This window comes from Myotis davidii, unplaced genomic scaffold (genome assembly GCF_000327345.1).
Source record: "Myotis davidii unplaced genomic scaffold, ASM32734v1 scaffold161, whole genome shotgun sequence".
Taxonomy (NCBI): domain Eukaryota; kingdom Metazoa; phylum Chordata; class Mammalia; order Chiroptera; family Vespertilionidae; genus Myotis; species Myotis davidii.
In genome coordinates, this window is record NW_006291567.1 from 843,678 (window position 1) to 863,683 (window position 20,006).

Consider the following 20,006-nt stretch of genomic DNA (forward strand, 5'->3'; position numbering starts at 1 on the left):
GAGTGTTGATGCTTGGGGTCATAGATGCACCCCAAAGAAAGAGGGAACTCTGAGGATTATAAACAAGTAGAAGTATAAGGGAACTGCCACACAAAAAACAAACTGGGAGTTTCACCTTTGCCTAGGAATGTATAAAACCAGGGAGTCCAAATGTTTGGAGTTAGCCCTGTGGTGAGGGCAGAGTTAGGACTGAGTACTAATTACCCCTCCTTCCTCTATGTCTACCTCAATGTGTTTTCCTCCCTTCTTTCCCAGACAGCAGTTGAGCATTTAACTTAATAATGGCTCAATCTGCCCAGCGGTATGACTCAGGGTTGAGCGTCAATGGTTTTTCTGTCATCAATGTTTCTATCTCTTTTCTCCCTCTCCCATCCTCTCTGAAACCAATTAAAAATATTTTAAAAAATATCAATGGCTCAATCTACCTGCACGACTGCAAGTTCCCAGTGCAGGACCCTCTGGGCCACTGGCAGCAAAAGACCAGGACCCTTCATCACCACTCCTTTTCCCTCCTGAGTTTCTGCCCAGCTCAGCCTCACAGCAGCTCTGGGAGTTAGGTGTCATCATGGGTGTTCTGTCCAGATTACAAAGGAGAAACAGAGGCCCAGATGTGAAAGTGACTTTCCCAAGGTTCTCACAGCAAGTCAGTGACAGAGCCAGGGCAAAGGTGTCTCCTGACCCTGAACTTGGAACTTGGAACTGGGCAGGGCGGGGCGGTACTGTCCAAACTTCTGGGGGAAGAAGGGGAGATGGGCAGTCAGATGCTTGTGGTAGGAAAGGCTCAGTCACTCCTGAGGCGACTTGTGTACTCATTGAGTCACCCATTGTTGCTAAATATCTAGGGCAAGGGCCTGTGGGATTTTCTTTCTAAATTAATGACATTAACACTATTTTATCAGGAAAACAGTATCGCCATGCTATTACCCCATCCATTTGTTTCTGATGCTTGCATTTTGGTGTCCACATTTCTGATCTCTTAGGGTCAGGATCATCCATGACTTTCTGATTCCATTGTCACCACTACATAAATGAGATGATAGTCAGTGCAGAGGAAATGTTGAGCTCAGCTCAGGGCTAATGTTGGTTCTTTTTATGCCTGAAACCCTCTCATTCTATTTCTTTCTTCTGCTTTCTTCCCATGCCCAGTGTAGTTTGCCTTCCTCTTTTCTTCTGAGCCCATGTGCCACTGAGTTTTCTGCTTGCTTTAACCATTTTTTTAAAGGCAGGAATCCTAAGCTCCTTCCTAAGTTATTCTGTGATTATATGTTCCATTGTTTGTTCTAATGTTTTCCCCTCCTACCTCCCACCTATTCATCATTCATTTATTGAAACATTTATTCATGAGAAAAATGTTTTCAGACTTTTTTGCTTCCCACCCCACAAGAAGTAAGAATGTTTCTTCAAAGAGAGGTGTCTTTAGGAATCTCAAGAAAGACTCTCAGCTTTGTATAAGAGAGCCGATCAGCTAAATAGATTGCTAGCCTTGACCCTTTCTCTCTCAACTGCCCAAGCTTTTAGCAGAGCTCAAATGCTGGAATTAAATGTGGTTTCAAGGGTGGAGGAGTAAATTAACAGGTACCACCCTGCAAATGATGACACCCTGACAGACCCATGAGAAGGATATGTTTTATGAGGGAATGAATAAGTGAAGCATAGGTCTGGGGTCATTTGGGTTTATACACACTTGAAAAATATCAGTGTTCAGCAAATGAGTCATTTATGTCATAGGATGTATTTCTTACAATATGGTCTATCTTGTTAGACTGCATATGTCCTTTCTCAAGACAGAAGTCACAGCATATCTCCTCTTAGAGCATTAGCAATCCCAAGGAATACAGTTTGCTGTTTTGTCTTCCTCTTTCAAGTCACCAGGCCAGTGGAACGATTGAGAAGAATCCTCACACCATAGTGTATTTGATCAATACTTCCTCAATAAGCTTGTGTATCCTCCCAAACACATGGTTTTAAATTAGGTGAGGATGGGAAATGTAGGACTTGAGATAGGAGAAAACTTCTTTTTAATTTACCAGTAGACAGTAAAAACAGTGCCAGCCCCAAATTTCGATGGTGATGATTATAGATTTTTCAGATAGATGAGTTACAGTTGCTGCAAATTCCCAGTTTCATGAGCCACCACAAATTATATAAAGCTGTCAAAAGGGACCCTGTGTTTGTTCATCCTAATTGTCATCTCTCTCCAGAGTGCTGTGCTTTAGTGGCAGGACATCAGTAAGCCTTGTAACAGCATCTTTTTTCCTGCCACACACAGAAAAATCTGCAGGTGCCATACAAAATTAGAGAAGCTTTCTTTTTTTCCCTTTTCTATTTCTAGCCTTTCTATTTGTATTACTCTGAGGGGGCTGTTGTGAGGATTAAATGAGATAGTGTGGCTTGAGAAATGTAAAAGTCAACTGATAATTATTGCTATGATAAATTATTGTAGGAAGAAGAACAGACAAATGTTCAGTGACTGGAAGTTCTCTCTTAGTACTTGAACTGTCCTGAAATTAAGGCCAGTACTTTCTCTGAACTTCCTCTTCATTATTTAACTTCTATTAGGATTAAAGTAATTTAATAAAGTGTCTCAAAGTTTTTACATTCATATTTGCATTTTATTAAAATACAGTTTCTGAGATGGCAAGTGGCGTGGGATGCACTTTTAAGTAATACTTTAAAATTATAAAAATAATACTTACTCTTGAAGAAAAAATTAGAACAAAACAGATAAATACAGAGAAAGAGAAAAGTCTAAGTCACCTGTGACCTCACCACCTTCAGATACCTCTCTAAATATTCAAGCTATATTCTTCCAGACTTTTTACACACACACACACACACACACACACACCACCCACTTCAAAATAAAATATGATCATATCATACACTATTTATTAACCCTCTTTCTCCAAAATATATCATGCTTATGTTTGGCCACATGGTTAAATGCTTCATTAGCGTCCTAACATATGAAATAGTACAATCCTCTTATATTTAGCCTCTTTCTGTTTTTTTCCTATTTTAGACAATGTTGCATCTAGTCACCATCTTGTTTATAAATCCTCGTGCATGTTAATTATTTTTGCCAACTTCTATTACTTGTGTAACGTTGAGCAAGTTGCTCAATCTCTCAGTGCCTCAGTTTTCACATCTGTGAAATGGGGATGATGACAGTACCTACCTCCCGGTGTTGTAAAGATTAAACAAGTTAAAGTAGATAAAGCACTTAGAATGCCTGTCTCATAGCAACTGCTGTCTAATTGTTAGCAGTTATTATTTTCTGATGATAAGTTGCTAAATGTAATGCTGCCCCAGTGCTTTTTAAAGGCATTTAAGTGATGTTATGAACGATTGTGACAATTTAGTCTCCCCACAGAAGTATATGCAGTTATATTCTCCTGTCCTTGTCATCCCTGTATATTGTCATTTTTTCTAATCTCTGCTAATTTGATAGGTATTCACATTTTTTCTTTCCTTTTTTTATTGTTGACAGTATTATAGATGTCTCGCATTTTCCCTCTTTCTGCTCCCTCTACCCAACCTCCATCCCAACCTAGACCTTCACCACACTATTGTCTGTGTCCATGGGTTATGTATATATGTTCTTTGGTTAATCTCTTCCCATCCCCTGGTGTCCATACTTTTAAAAAATTGATTACTCAACTTGAAAATTTCCAATAGATTTTTATAAAAATACCTTATATTCATGACATCCAGTGGTTCTCAACCTTCCTAATGCCGCGGCCCTTTAATACAGTTCCTCATGTTGTGCTGACCCACAACCATAAAATTATTTTCATTGCTACTTCATAACTGTAATTTTGCTACTGTTATGAATCATAATGTAAATATCTGATATGCTATATGTGTTTTCTGATGGTCGCGACCCACAGGTTGAGAACCGCTGCCGGATTAAACTATCATCTTTCACATTTGAAATATTTTTTCATAATTTATGATTCATGGAGACATTTAAGAAAAAATGCCATTAAAAATAAATACCCTTTAGACTTAAACTTCCCCTGTTTTATAGTTAACTGTATAGTACAGTGAAATTCATCCTTTTAAGAATAGTTTTACTTAAGGCTTTTATATTGTAGCCCTAGTTGGAAAGGGCAGTTGGCTATTAAATGCATTCCTTTTCTGCCGTCCTTAGGGCTTTCAGAGGTTCTATTTAAAGCTTCTGTCCTTACAGTATTTTTTTATAGTGGCATTCAGAGAGCCTCTGAGGTCTTGCATGGATGTTGCATAATAATCCTCATATCCTAGACCAGGGCTTGGCAAACCTTTTCTGTAAAGAGCCAGAGAGTAAATATTTTAGGCTTCATGGGTCATACAGTTTGTTGCAACTATGCAAAAGCAGTTATAAATGTAAATGAATGGACATGGCTGAGTTCCAATAAAACTTTATTTATAGACATTCAGATTTGAATTTAGTATAATTTTCACATTTCTTGAGATATTATTCTTTTGATTTTTCATAACCATTTAAAAATGTAAAAACTATTCTTAGCTTGTAGGCTGTACAGAAATAGATAGCAGGCCAGATTTGGCCCAAGGTCTTTACCTTGCTGGCCCCTGAAATAGAATGTCTAGAAACAGACCCATAGAAATGCAGCCAATAGATTTTCAACAAAGGTGCAAAGAAAACAGGAAAGAAAGGATAACCTTTTCAAAAATTGGTTTTGGTGCAATTGGGTATCCATAGGCAAAAAAAAAAAAAAGTGAACCCTTACCTAAACCTAACACATGATACAAACTTTAATGCAAAATGAACCATAGATCTACATGTAAAACATAACATAGAACAGTGGTTCTCAACCTTCCCAATGCAGTGACCCTTTAATACAGTTCCTCATGTTGTGGTGACCCCCAACCATAAAATTATTTTCATTGCTACTTCATATCTGTAATTTTGCTGCTGTTATGAATCATAATGTAAATATATGATATGCAGGATGTATTTTCATTGTTACAAATTGAACATAATTAAAGCATAGTGATTAATCACAAAAGCAATATGTAATTATATATGTGTTTTCTCATGGTCTTAGGCGACTCCTGTGAAAGGGTCGTTCGACCCCCAAAGGGGTCGCGACCCACAGGTTGAGAACCGGTGACATAGACAGTTATTTATGAACACATAGGAGGAGAGAGTTGTTAAACATGACACCAGAAGCACAACCTATGAAAGAAAATACTACTAATTTGGATTTTGGCAAAATTAAGGACTTTTGCTCTGCAGAGATACTTAATGTTGATCGGTCTGTTTTTCTTACAAGGCCATCTGAGCACTAGTGTTTAGTAAATAATTGCCTGACATGTAATTGCATGAATTTCAAGGACCTTGGTTTTGTTCTGAGCCTTCCTGGGAATTTCCTGTGGAATATGAGACCATGAATCTCCCATATCAGCACCTTTTCCTGCCCCCCTACCCCTTGCCCCTGTGCCCCTTCTCTCACCAGATAGCAAACAAATGCAGCTATGCTTCATCAGTCAGGCCTGGACCCTGTTGAGCAGCCTGAGGGCCTGGATTTAACCTGGGGATTGTATTTTTTTTTTAACTGCACCAGTCTAGAAATTAAATTTGCTGAGTATAGAGAAAAAGACTCTAAACAAATTTTTATGCCAGGGAGTAAGTTTTTGTAATAGAAACATTTAAATATAGATTTGTCTGGTAAAGAATAGAGATAGAAGGTAGTAATTTAGGAATTTACCAATAGCAGCTGCAGCTTGGATGTTTTGACCTTCATAATGACCATGACTATGCCCTTCACCTGTTATTCCTTTGCTGTGCTTACCTGTTAAATGAAGATACAGTGGCGCCTTGACTTACGAGTGTCCCGACTAACGAGTTTTTTGAGATACCAGCTGTCTCTCGGCCAATTTTTTGCATTGAGTTGTTTGAGTAATTTGAGTTAACGAGCTCCTTAATGAGCTCGGTCTCGAACGAATTAAACTCGTAAGTCAAGGTCCCACTGTACTCCCCTTACCCTCACCCTCACTACTTTTTTTGTGTCTCTTAGAGGTGGTGCAGGGGCCAAGAAAGTCTGTTAAAAATAATGAAAGATGCTTTATAATTTCCAGTGTCTTTGTCAATGAAGCAAAATAATTTTTTTATTATATCTACTATCCCTTTAATGGAAGAAAAACATGTATTTGGATGCAGTATCAATACAATTCTCTAAACATAAATGAAAATGAAAATTTGCCATAGGATGTACATCCTTGAGAGGTAAACTGTGAGCTGAAGGTGCCATTACTAATAGCTTTTAAAATTTAACATTAAGTTGTCACCTGAATGTAAATAACCTAACAAGTAAAAAATGAGAAGTTTCTCTGAAAACATTGTTCCATAACTTCATATAATTGATTATGTTTAAATGGACAAAAATGTAAAAGTGCTGCCTTAATGATTTGCATTTTGTGTATGATTTGTTTCCATGCTCTCAGATGTTATTGTCTCTTGTCATGCTTAAGCCAGATTATAAATACACAGGAAAGGCCCTCTCTACAAACACTTCCTTTTCTCATGCTTACTAATTTTTGAAGTGATTTAATGGGGGTAGAAAGTCTTTCATTCTATTATTATAAAAAGTCTAGAAGCAAAAACATTTCCTGAGACTTAAGATTGTTTAAGCTGCAAATGAGATAATGAAATGAGTAAGCATTCTTATCTATTGTTGTCTACAAACTATATGGCCATGTCCCACAATTCCAGGAGATGCCCAATATGAATGGTGAACTTGGAGTTGAGCTAATATGGCAATATCTGTTGGGTGCTGTTCTCTGAAGAGGCTCCAGATAGAAGCATCTTTTTTTGAGCAGGAAACAGTATGAGCACTGAGGCCTTTTGAAACATCTGGTCTGTGTGGTCTTTAAAATCCATTGAGGCCTTCCTGATTCCTGCCTGTCTGCCTCTCCTAACACCTGTGGAAGAAAGCTCTGTTCTCTTTCTGGGGCCTGAGATTTGGTTTCAGGGTTTTTCCCCCCTTATTTCTTCGTTAGTGACATTTGGACTCCAAGGTTACTCCTGTAGCATTTCCTAACCCATGTGCTAGGAGTGGGTTATAGGAGTGTAGGACAGTGATCCCCTCAGCTCTTCAGGGTGGATGGGAAGGGCCTTAGGTGGTTGGACTCTCCCTCTGGGCTGATGACCTCTAACAGTGTTTGGCCTTCAGCAGTATGTCATCAAAATATTATCATTTTATATGTGTGCCATTATCTAAAAAGGATTGGGAGGCACTGATTTATTGTACGTATTTAACTTTTCCATATAAAGATGTTTAACAATGACTACTTTCCTTAGGGAATTGTTCACCTTCCTTGTTAGAGAAGGGTACGTATGACTAGTAAAGGAAACTCCAGGATAATTAAAAACCTCTGCATGTATCTTCATTTCAGAAATTCTTTCTCTAGGACATCTTTTGGGAATTAGACCTTGAAATAGCTCAGACTTTTAAAGATAGAGTTTAAAGTCCTATTATATCTAGAACAAAATAAATTCATTCTAATTAAAGAAACAATTTTTTAAGTGAAACCATAACTTCTGGTTATGGCTATGATGGAGTAAAGTTTATTAGACTTACCTGCCTGCCATGGACAACTTTAAAATTGGACAAAATACATCAAGCATTTGTTTTTAGGCATTGGACAATACTCAGTACAGGGATGTGATCCTTGAGAGTGGAGAAGCATAAAGTGAGCTCCATGTCAACCTTGTTTTTTGCCTGGGGGTACTTTTAAATTTGTAGCACAGAGCAGTAGAGCCCAAACAGAGAGCAGAAGACAAAGTGGATAGAGGAAATAAATTGTAATTCAGGGCTACGAAGGTACCTGGAATTTTCAGGGTGGGAATTGCAAAGTAGCAAGCTGTACACAGAAAGAACTCCAGACGTCTGTTTATAGTTGTCCTTTGAATCTTTGACCAAATGTTAAGCTACATACCAATAGAGCAAGACTCCACCAGGCCTGGCAGAAAATAAGTTCAGTGATTGGGGGTGAGCTGTGATGTGAGTGGCTATCTTGGACATCACCAGTGATGGGAGAGATTGGAGTTCTGTCCAAGCAGGATAGGAAAACCTTGCTGAAAATGCCTGGTATTCAATTGGGAACCAAGAAAGGGAAGCCATAGGAATAGCACTCCACTAGACCTATCCTAAAAAAGTCTAAAACCAAGCCTTGATAAGTGAACTTATCTGCAAGTAACTTGCCCACCATAACAAAACTCAACACTCTTGCAAGGAAGGCACTAAAATCCAGTCTATCAACAATATAGCATACTATTATTAACTATAGTTGTTAAAGATTATACAATAACTAATTATTAGATGTATGAAGAAGCAGGAAAATGCAAGGGATAATATGAGTAGCTTATAAAAGACATGAGGGCATTTCTGAATACAAATGATCCTCGACTTATGAAATTATATCCTGATAAAACCATTATGACTTAAAAATGTCTTAAGTTGAAAATGCATTTAATATACCTAACCTATGGAACATCATAGCTTAGCTTAGCCTACCTTATCCATGCTCAGAACAATTATATTACTCTACATTTGGGAAAAATCACCTAACACAATGACTACATTGTACAGTATTGGTTATTCATCCTCATGATCACATGGCTGACTGGGAGCTGCAGCTCTACTGCAGCCCAGCATCATGAGAGAGTATCATACCACATATCGCTAGCCTGGGAAAAGGTCAAAATTTCAAGTATGTATTCTACTGAATGCATATTGGTTTTGCACCATTGTAAAGTAAAAAATTCTTAAGTTGAATCATCAAAAGTCAGGGATCATTTGTACAGTTTTTACACATCAGTACATTTTTCAGTTAATATTGGCCAAAGGAAAGCTTGATTAATGATTTTTGTGTGTTACTCATTGATTTCTTTTGTTACCAGTTTTACAATATGCTAACCTTTGACCTTCATAATGATCATGGCTATGCCCTTCACCTGTTATTCCTTTGTTATTCCTATTGTAAAATCAAAAAATTGGAAACTACTGTAGCAAAACTTGTAGCAAAACTTGTCTGTTATTGCCCAACAAAAAGTCAGGATTTTTTTTTTTTACAAGTAGATGAACGCTTTGAGGTCGTAACTTGCCAGTTTCACAAAACAGTTAATGACTGCCTAAGCCTCCATGATCCAAGGATGTTGACATTTGGACTGTAACACATTCTTGAGTGGGCTTATCCCTGGGACTGTCTCCTCGGCTTCCCTCATTAATTGTGGTCTGCCAGGCATTTTTGCTGACACTGAGATAGACCATAGCTTTCTTTTTCTCCCTGTTACCTCATAAACTGTGTACTGACGAGCCGCTTTACTAACCAACTTATGGGGATGCTTGAAATTCTGAGTAGAAATCCCAGCCAAGCAGAATAATTGCATCTCTTGGGGAGATGTTAACAAGCAAAGGCAGAGCTGAGTGCTCCTGGGTTCTGGCTTCCATGGAGCTTTCTCTCAACAGCCCCCCTGAAGCTCCATGCAGAAGGCGTTCATTAGTAAATATTAAACATCGCTTTCCGTGTTGCTGGTGGGATGCTGAGGGTGTGAGACCCCCTCTGGGCACTCCACGACTCACTTAACAGCCACACCAAAATTATACAACACTCACTTTCTCCATGAATGAGAGATAGAAACATCAACGATGAGAGAGAATAATTGATTGGCTGCCTCCTACACGCCCCCTACTAGAGATCAAGCCTGCGACCTGGGCATGTGCCCTGACCAGGAATCAAACCAGTGACTTTTTTGGTGCATGGGATGACAAGCCACTGAGCCACACCAGCCAGAACTCTAAGCACCAATTCTTGAATATTTTGTTCTGTGACCCAATTCCCACTGTCTTCCCTTTTCTCACACTTGGTGATCTTGCCCTTGACCCTTCTCATCATCTCAGTTCTTGCCCTCATTCTTTCCTTCCAGGCTGCCCATCTTCTCAGGGCCCCACTTGTTTTGAAATCCAGCCTAGCACTCTTGTTGGTGTTTCTGTGCCATATTGATTCACTGTGTCTGCATCTTCCACTAGGCTCTGAGCTTGGAAGTCCCATGAGGATACAATAATTTTTTTTTTTACCCTTGGATTCCTCTCCTGTCCTGCATATTTCACGTCCTCAGTAAATAAATTGAATTTGCTGTTCTTTTACATTACGGGAAGCACAGCCCTTGTACTAATAATTCTCTCTTCATCTCTGCCATCAAAGGCTAGTTGTTTTGTCTGGTTTGTTGAGGGGGACTTATTTTCACTTCTCATTTTGCTATCAAAATTGTTTCTGTTTCCTTTAAATTAGCTTCTTTTGCTAGAAAAATAATGCCTTGGTTCTCTGTAAGTCTCCATCTCACTCCTGGCACCTTGACCTGCAGCTGCTTTCTGTCCTGCATTTTCACTTTTCTTTGTATTCTAAGTCACATTGGAAATTTTCTTTTTTAAAAATATATTTTTATTGATTTCAGAGAGGAAGGGAGAGGGAGAGAGAAATAGAAACATTAATGATGAGAGAGAATCATTCATCGGCTGCCTCCTGCATGCCCCACACTGGGGATCGAGACTGCAACTGGGCATATACACGAATCTGGAATTGAACCATGACCTCCTGCTTCATAGGTCGATACTCAACCATTCACTTTTCTTTTTTTTAACGTACTTATCTCATCCACGAGCCTTGTATTTGTTCTTATACTAATCAGAACAAGTAGATTGTGTTCTGTCTTGTTCTTTCCCTCTCTTACCTTGAATTACACAATAATTAGGACTGTTAGTGTTTTCTCTAAAAAGCAAAGTATAGATGAGCCATTCACCATTGATGGGAGATATAATAACTATAATGTGAGATGTACTGTTTTCCCCTGTAGGCATGCATCAGTACTAAAGTTATTCTGAATATGCTTTTGCTTATTACAATTTCATTATTTTCTCTCACATACAAAGCAAAAGGCTTCATTACAGTGGTTCTTGGGTTACTGCTTGCATAAGGCTAAGGCAAAGCATGGATTTGCACCATTCAGAAAGTTTGAAAAAAAGCCTTTTTAAAAAAGTAAATATATTGGGGTTTCATTTATATAGGCTTCAAGTATACAATTCTATGATACATTATCTGTATATTACATTGTGTGTTTACCCACCCAAAGTCAAATCACCTTTAAAAAGAAATGTAGCAGTCTAGCTGGTGTGCTCAGTGGTTGAGTGTTGACCTATAAACCAGGAGGTCATGGTTCGCTTCCCAGTCAGGGCACATACCTGGGTTATGTGCTGGATCCCCAGTAGGAGGCAGCTTATCAATGATTCTCTCTCATAAGTATTTGAGTGACTTTTGTGGGCATAATTCTCTTATCAAATGATCAGAAATGATTGTGAAGGGAAGTCCAGTCCTCACATAAGCAAACCCTTCACACACGAAAAGATTTAAGATTTTTTGAAAAGCTATTAATGATTCTCTACTCTTTGGTACCAGATCTCTTGGTTAATACCGGTTTACCAAAAAGGACCTTGTATAATATTGTGTGTCTGTCTTTCATGTAAATCTCTAAACTCTCTGGGTTTAATGTTCTCTGCATGTTTAATGTTCAGTGCCTACAGAGCAACCTAAGCATATTTTGCATTTAATAGCTATCTGTTGAATTGAATATCATGAAGTGCAAATTAAAATAGAGTGTTAGAGAAAAGATAAAGCACTCATCATAGTCACCTTCCTAAAGGTCAGTTTCAAGTGGGTTTTGAAGATGAGACGGACTTGTCCAGAGAAAGAGGAGGAAAAAATGTGCCAGGCATTTCCTCAGAAGCAGATCCTAATAACTAAAACAATTTCTAACACTTAACTGTAAACAAATTCCAACCCCATAAACTTTTCTGATATTGTTCATGACATAACATCTCAGGGTTAGAAGAGCCTCAGAAGCCATCATCACATCCTGTCACCACCACCCCTGTTCATGAATCCCTTCTTTGGGGACTGATGCTAAATCATTTAGGGCAGTGGTCGGCAAACTCAGAGTCAAATATCAACAGTACTTCTTCAAAATAGACTCTCCCAGGCCAAAAACCAACTTCTGCGCATGGGCCACAAAGTTTCAGTCGCACTTTCCTTCGCGCCTGCATGTGGTATTTTGTGGAAGAGCCACACTCAAGGGGCCAAAGAGCCGCATGTGGCTTGCAAGCCGCAGTTTGCCGACCATGGGTTTAGGGAATGTGATGAAGTCAGGGCCAGAATACTTACCTGGACTTCTCATTGTCATTTTCCAAGGAAGATAAGCATGCTCTCATGTTGGAAGTCTTTTGAATCTTGTATTGTTCTGGGTAAATCTGAACTTGATTGCTTCAAGTGTCTCTTTTGTGGTCTTGGTTGGGACTGGTATTTGGTCTGTGATTAAGGACCCATTTCTAAAACCCATATTCTCTTCTGAAAGTTCAGTTTACCCTTGTAACAGAAGACACTGGGAGAAGGGATGCTGGTGATCACTTCTCACCTGAGGTGGGCCTTATGTTAACTTGTGCAGAATCATCATAAGTTAAGTTATGCAGAGGCTATCTTGTCCTGCAGCAATCCAAGTATTAAACAGCAGGAGAACTCAGGATTATAAAGAGTCTTCATTGATCCCACAAATATTTATTCTATCTGGCATTATGAAATGGACTGGGGGTATAATGATGAAAAGTGACATGTGTTCCTCACCTTGCTGGAATGTATGATCTAGCAAGGCACAAGTGAATTACATAAGCCATGGACCTCCAGGGCCTGGCAGTCAAGTCCTAGGCCAGCTGCACATCTGCCACCTGAGCCCTCCTGGCCCTGGTATTGTGGAGGACCATGAGTAGGTCTCTCCATGAGCCCTGAGCATGATTTCCTCACTTTCTTGAGCATTTGCTGCTTCAGATGTAACTTTAAAAGTCCTCCATGTTCCTAGTATTTTTTTTGAAAGCCTTTATTCATTTTGGACTTTAGCTGGAAGTTGTTGATACAGTCTGAGGATCAGATTTTTCCTGAAGGATGCACGCTTGACAGCGGTGTGTGTATTATATGTACACAGGGCAGAAAGAAATGCCCAAGTGAGGAGATTTACAGCAGGCCAGGTGAGCCTTGGATTGAAATGGTAGAAGTGGAATTGGACCCAGAAGACAAATGTGAGATAGGTTATAAAACTAGAACAAATCAGATGTCCAACCAATTGGATATGGAGGAAAATAGAAGTGATTCTGTGGCATAAGGAGAACCATGAGGCCATTAGGCTCAGGATAGAAGTTTGGCAAAGGCTGGCTCTTGTTCTCTCCCTAGCACCTGGCACAGAGTAGGCACTCAATAAGTGTTTGACAAGTGAATGAATAGAATAGGGATTACTCAAGGGGAAGCAGGTTTGATCTGGAAGATAAATATATTTACTCATTAATTTAGTAAGCAAACAATGAATTCTGTAAGGTGGAAGAAAGGCTTTTCATGTTGACAATTGTGTCTCATCAACATAGAAAGGAGGAGGTGAAGGACAGCAGTACATTAATGAGCTTGTGGAAAGTATAATTTTTCTTATGCTTGGCTGCCTGTCGGAAAGCCCTCTTTAATTTCGACACACTTTGCGACCAGCTAATCAAAGAGGATCTTTGTGCATGTGATGTTTTCTAAAGCATGTTTGCAGTTACTGAAATATTTTTATTTCAGTAAAATTAAAATGAAGAAAACCCATATCTTCCAAAATATTTAAAGGGGCAAAAAAGATTTTTTTGATTCAGGGCATCTAAAAGCAGCAGTGGGTTTTGAGTCCCATCCAGAAGCTCTAGCACACTTAAGCTTTTGTTCTCCCATCTGACTTTGGGGTTTGCGCTGACTTTGTCTTAGTAACCATTGTTGCATAGATAGTGGCCTCAAGGAAAGGGCCTCTGTTCTCTCTAAAAGGGATGTCAGATCTGTCTGGAGCATGCTTCCCCATTTCTCATTCTCTGCTCTTCTGTTTCCTAGGATTGCATCGATGTAGGCTGGTGGGAAGGAGAGCTCAACGGCAGACGAGGAGTGTTCCCTGATAACTTCGTGAAGTTGCTTCCACCTGACTTTGAAAAGGAGGGGAATGTAAGTCTTTGTGGCTTTGATCTCGGTTTCCTCATCTGTTGGCTGGAAACAGTGATCACTATTAAAGGCTTGTTGCATGAATAAATAATATAATGTATGTAAAGCACTGGGTATAATACCTGCACATTTAAGCACCCAAATAAATGTCAAGAACCCTTGGGGGCTCCATTTGGTAAGTGGACTGCCAGTGTTCATGTAGCAGGTCCTTGAGGGTGGTGAAGTGGCTAATATTGTGGAAGTGGCTGAAAAACACATTGTGAAACTAAGGCTGCAGAGTAAGGCCTGCTAATCTTATACTATGTGTGTATATATGCACATATATGGACATGTATACACACACATCTATATATATATATATATATACACAGCTCTGATCTGTGGTTTATTTCTTTGTGGAGTCCTGTTATATGATGCTGTTGTTTAAACGAGCCAGTCCATCTTTGCTTGCCTCACTTCAGGTGTATTGTTTCTCTGCTGACCATGTAACAAGAAATATTAAAAAGTTAGAAGCACTTTACATTATAAGGGGTCAGCGATTTGGTCTTACTCATCCTGTTCTGTACCTCAGGGCTCTTTGCTCAGGCTTTCACATGACTTATTCTTGGCCGAGGCCCCTCTTCATGCCCCTGAAGGCTCTGTTACTGGACCATGAACTTGACTTGACCCATCACGATTCCCATGGAGCTGAGGTTTGAAAAGGATAGCTACAGTTCTGGAGGATTCATTACCAAGGATACTAAACAGCATTGATGGTATAGGTGCAGCTTATATGAATGGATATAATTGTTCAATAAGCTAGATGGTGTCAATGCCCACCGAGATTATGCCCTGCAGATTGTTAGATTGGTTTGAAGCCTAGGGCCACACCCTTTAGGCTTTTTCTAGCTTACTTTCTTTTACGGTTTAGCTGAAGGATGTTCTATTCCACACCTATTATTCTCTCTTGGAATTAAGTTTGGGGTCCAGAGAATCTAGATTCTGCTTTCTAGTGTTTTCTAAATCCTTGATACTTATTGCTGGTCCATGGACCACACTTGATCAGCATTACCAGTAGCTTTTTATACTCAGACTACACCCTAGACCTGGTACATCAGAACCTGCATTTTAACAAGATCCTTAGGTGACCTGTTTGCAAATTAGTGTTGGAAGTGCTGGTATAGGAGCAGGTATCTGTTTAAGTGATAACCGCCCTACTTTCTAGTTCCCAATCATATTTTAGAAGAGGGATAAATTCACAGAACAAGGAAGAGCTCACCATTCTGTAAAGAAATTTTCCATTAAGCAAACTCACTTGAGCCTTTTTTACTGATGACAGTTGATCACAGTGGTGGGTATCAGTTGACAGAATCATCCCTGACAAAAACAGATGCTAACACTTAGTCACAACTAGATAGTAAATGTTTTGAAACAATAAGGCACAGAAATGAAGTTTGGCAAACATTTATAGAGTATAGTGGTTGTGACTCTAGACCAGCCGTGGGCAAACTACGGCCCGCGGGCCGGATCCGGCCCGTTTGAAATGAATAAAAATAAAAAATAAAAAAAAGACCGTACCCTTTTATGTAATGATGTTTACTTTGAATTTATATTAATTCACACAAACACTCCATCCATGCTTTTGTTCCAGCCCTCCGGTCCAGTTTAAGAACCCATTGTGGCCCTCGAGTCAAAAAGTTTGCCCACCCCTGCTCTAGACTGTAACATCTGATAGACATGGGTTTGAATCCTGGCTCTGTCACTTACTTGTTCAGATCAAGGTCAACTTACTGAATAGTTCTAAGCCTCAGTTGAGAGAAAAATTGTACCTTCCCTGTTGAACTCTTGAAAAGATTATCTGAGATGATGCATATAAATTCCTTAGCATAGCACCTGGTACTTGGTAAATGTCCCATACATGTGAACTATTCCAAGTCTTTGTAATTATTATTACTACAAATGTGGGAAGGCTCCAGCTAAAACTGTGCATTAATGATAGAAATCTGACTCTGGTTCTTTTTACTTCAGCTGGTCAAGTCAACACAGAATTATTGTTGGTATCTTAGTGAACTTCTATGGGAATCCCAATGAATCTAAGAACTTTTATAGTCTTTAAAAAGAAATACAGTGCTTTATAAAATATATTTGTAGAGACAAGTGAGCACGAATGACATAATCTTCATGTTATTTCTTATATTTTTCAGGATCTGCTTTATGACAATTATATTTTATGTTCATTTATTCACTCTGTATTTGTTGGGTTCCTTCTCTGGGCTGGCCTCCGTGCTGGCTGATGGGAAGTAAAGAGTATACATGGTTGATGCCCTTGTACACTTAGAATTGAGCAGTAGGTCTTCTATTCAGAGTTGTAGAAACATGTCACATTTTTCTAAAAGGACACTGATGTGGGCCTCTCCTAGGGAGTAGAGGCAAGAGGGTCTTGTAGACTGCATGTCTCACCCTTATCACCTATCTTTTTTTTTTAAGCCTCCCCCGAGGATATTTTTCCATTGATATTTGGAAAGAGAGGGAGAGAGGGGGGAGTGATACAGAGAGAGAGAAACATCAATATGAGAGATACACATCAATTGGTTGCCTCCCCCACATGCCCAGGACTGGGGATTGAGCCTGCAACTGAGGTACGTGCCCTTTATCTGAATCAAACCCATGACCCTTCAATCTGCAGGCCAACACTCTATCCACTGAGCCAAACGACTAGGGCAACTGATCTTTGCAAGCCTAATATAAGGTGGTCACACTCTGAAGCATTTAAATGCCAATACCTTCATGGTGACTCTTCTCTCTTTGGCTAAGGAATGAGCAAGTATGATGTTCTATTTGACATTTGCCACCTTCCTGGTTCTGATTGAGGTAATATAATTTTGAAGGCTAAGATAAAGTCTGGATCATTCTTTTAACAAATGGGAAAAGCCTCTGGTTGCCTACATGATGGCACCCTGCCTTCTAGTTCCCAGTCATATTTTAGTGGAGCAATAAATTCACTCAGGTGAGAGAGGCTCCATGGTATACTTTTCTAAAAGCCCTGCTTTGTTATATAAGGTATTAAGGGAAGATTTCCACTGAAAAAGTGAAGTTGTCAGTGATGAGTAGACTCATCTTGGCTTGGTTGTTGAGGCATGCATACTTTTTGGAACCCCATGGGCATCTCTCCAACCTGAGACAAGCAGCCAAAAGCTCTTTGATATATCTTTTAATCTTGTCCCTAAGAAGCAGAACACTCAATTTTAGAGAAACAATAGCCATATCTGTCAGACAAAGCAACACCTACAGCTGAGAAGTGATTGTATAATGTGACATTTAGCTTTTAGAAAATTCAAAGTATCGCATCCTTTTTCATCCTTTCTGGCCTATAAAACCAGCCAACCAGCTTGGCATTGGTTGTTATACCAGCCTTTATTGCTGCACCCAGAGTATTGGTGAGTTCGTGATGACGACGTGACTGGAGATGAGGCTGCTGTTTGCTGAGTCAACTATGTAAAGATGGTTAGAATCATTAACACAAAGGCACTATGTGAACGACAGAATCTGAAACACCATTCTGCCACTAGTTTTAGCAGATGTGATCTTGTCTTGCCAGTGGCTGGGGTTGTAGTCATTCACCCAGAAAAGAAGATGATCTGTGATGATTAGGGTAGACAGCAGCAAACAGCATTTATTCAACAGCAGACCTCTTGAATCAGTAGGCATCACTGAAGCATCCCCACAAGGCTAGTATACTTTCTGCTGGAGTGGTTGCCACAGGCCTTTTGGAATTCTTGACAGTCTTCCTTTCAGAGAGTGACACTATGGGGCTTTTCCTCAAGATATTCCCGGAGAGCAGCCGCTGATCTGTTGGTGCAGCCGCTGATCTGTTGGTACATATTTTAGAGTGATTATGTAGGCTATTTACCAGAGAACCTAAATTCAATGGCTGTCTGTTTATTTTGAGCCTTGACAGTAAAATTGAATATCAGAATGGAAAGATTCAATGTTCCAAGAGCTCTAATGAAGCAGTGCTCTGTCATTATTACTAAAGGAAAACGGGGACCATGGGCTCTCAAGAACAGCAGAAACAACTTCACACTGTCATTGAATTAGAAGAGGTTCTCTGAAAGAAAAATGTTTCTGAAAGATAGTGTTTTAAGAAAGTCTCAGGCCTCAGTCCTTTTAAGAGAAACTGAAAATCACCAGAGGATGTTATAGTTCTAACATGGATGGCTCTTCTGAGTTTGTGCCATGTCAGGAACTGAGTGTTGCTCAGGTTCCCATAGTTTCCTTAGTTAATGTTCAACAGGGCAGGAGGGTCTGCCTCTTAGCCCTAGGGACACAGAAACCCACATTCAAAGATTTTTAAACATGTCCGTGACTGATGCATGCTCACATTTGCCAACTCACAAAGACTTACTCAGGAGCAGACTGCCAGCTTACAAATTGCAACAGGAACAGAACATCAGCCCAGAGGTGGGGATTGTCAAGGCATTAATGTCACCTAAGCATGGCCTAATGACAGAGCCCTAACTAAGCTTCCCTGAAGTGGCCTGGATGGTGCTCCTTCTGTCTTCTCCATTTGTACTTATATCCTATTCTCTCCCAGTTGAGCCCCTCATTCACTATACTCTGTCATCACTCCATCTGAACTATATTCTCCTTGAAAGCAGAGCCGATGCCCTGAGCTTCTCCTTCATGTATCTTAGTCCATTTGGGCTGCTATAACAGAATACCATAGACTCAATGGTTTATAAACAACATAAATTTATTTCTCACAGTCTGAAAGCTGGGAAGTCCAAGATTAAGGTGCTAGCAGATTTGGCATCTGGTGCAGGCCCACTTCCTGGTTCATAGACAGGTATCCTCTCACTGTATCCTTACATGGTAGAAGAGTTAAAGGAGTTCTCTGGGGTCTCTTTTATAAGGGCACCAGTCGCATTTATGAGGTCTCCACTGGAATGAGCTACTCTACACATGAGCACATTGAGGATTAGGTTTCAACATATGAATTTTGAATTTATTCAGTAGACAAGCATTCAGTCCATAGCAGCATGCATGGTACATGGTTGCAATCAGGAATCCTTTGTCCTTTGATCATTTCGTGACAAGGTGTAACTTCCCTTCCACTGTCTCTCTTCTACTCCTTGCTACTCTCTCCTATACTAGTAAGAAAGAAGAGGAAGTGGGAAGCAGAGATCCTTGTCAGATTTCTCTTCCCAGACAAAGGGGGGTCCAGGTCCTTCCATCCAGACATGAGGTCTGAGCATGGAGTTAAGGCATCATTTTCAGGGTAGGGTAGATGGAGCAAAGGAGTGAGCCAAGGGTTGAACTGTGAGAGTATCTTAGGGAGAAGCTGAATACCAAAGCTTGGGTGACTACCCTATAGGCCAGCAATCTGGATGTGCCCAGCTAAGCGGGTGACAATAGATATAGGCCACCAGGCTAGAGGCTAAGGAGAGGAAACTCGAGAGAGATCCCGCCAAGAGCAGGTTCTGTGGTAGCTCCCAAGGATCTCCTGTGCTGGGGACTCTGTAGGGTGCAGAGGGTCAGTTATAAACAATGTAATCCCGAGTATTGCCCCAGCTGCACACCTCAAATGTATTGTCAATCCACCAGGAACGGGGAGAAAAGGGCAGAGGAGAAACTTCCATGAGGGATACCCTGGTCAGGAACTATCCATTTGTATCACCCTCTCCAGCCTCAAACACAGACACCTCCAGAGAACTTAGCCAAATGCCTGGAGACGGACTTCCCAAGACCCCACATCAAGCTAAAATTTACTTGCAGAACCTTATCACATTCCTCTAACAAAAGTCCCCCAAAATATTTGGGGCCAGAGTGTTGAAGGCAGACTGGCTCAAGAGACCAAGTGGTGAATGAAAATTCCTGCCAGGGAGGATGGTTGAGCCAGATGATGAGCTCTTTCATTTGGGACTGGCCAGACTTGCCAAACAAGGGGCAGAGTCATTTCTGAAATCCCT

The 20,006-nt window shown here is 40.1% G+C and overlaps 1 protein-coding gene across 6 annotated transcripts in view; it reads left to right on the forward strand.

Annotated features, from left to right (window-relative positions):
• Positions 1-20,006, forward strand: part of SH3KBP1 (SH3-domain kinase binding protein 1) — a 241,804-nt gene that overhangs the window by 163,126 nt on the left and 58,672 nt on the right. For all 6 annotated transcript variants that reach the window (XM_015564877.1, XM_006765116.2, XM_015564876.1 and 3 more), the window contains one exon: positions 13,954-14,061. In XM_015564877.1, the coding sequence (XP_015420363.1) occupies positions 13,954-14,061 (108 nt within the window). The remainder of the gene's footprint in view (positions 1-13,953; positions 14,062-20,006) is intronic.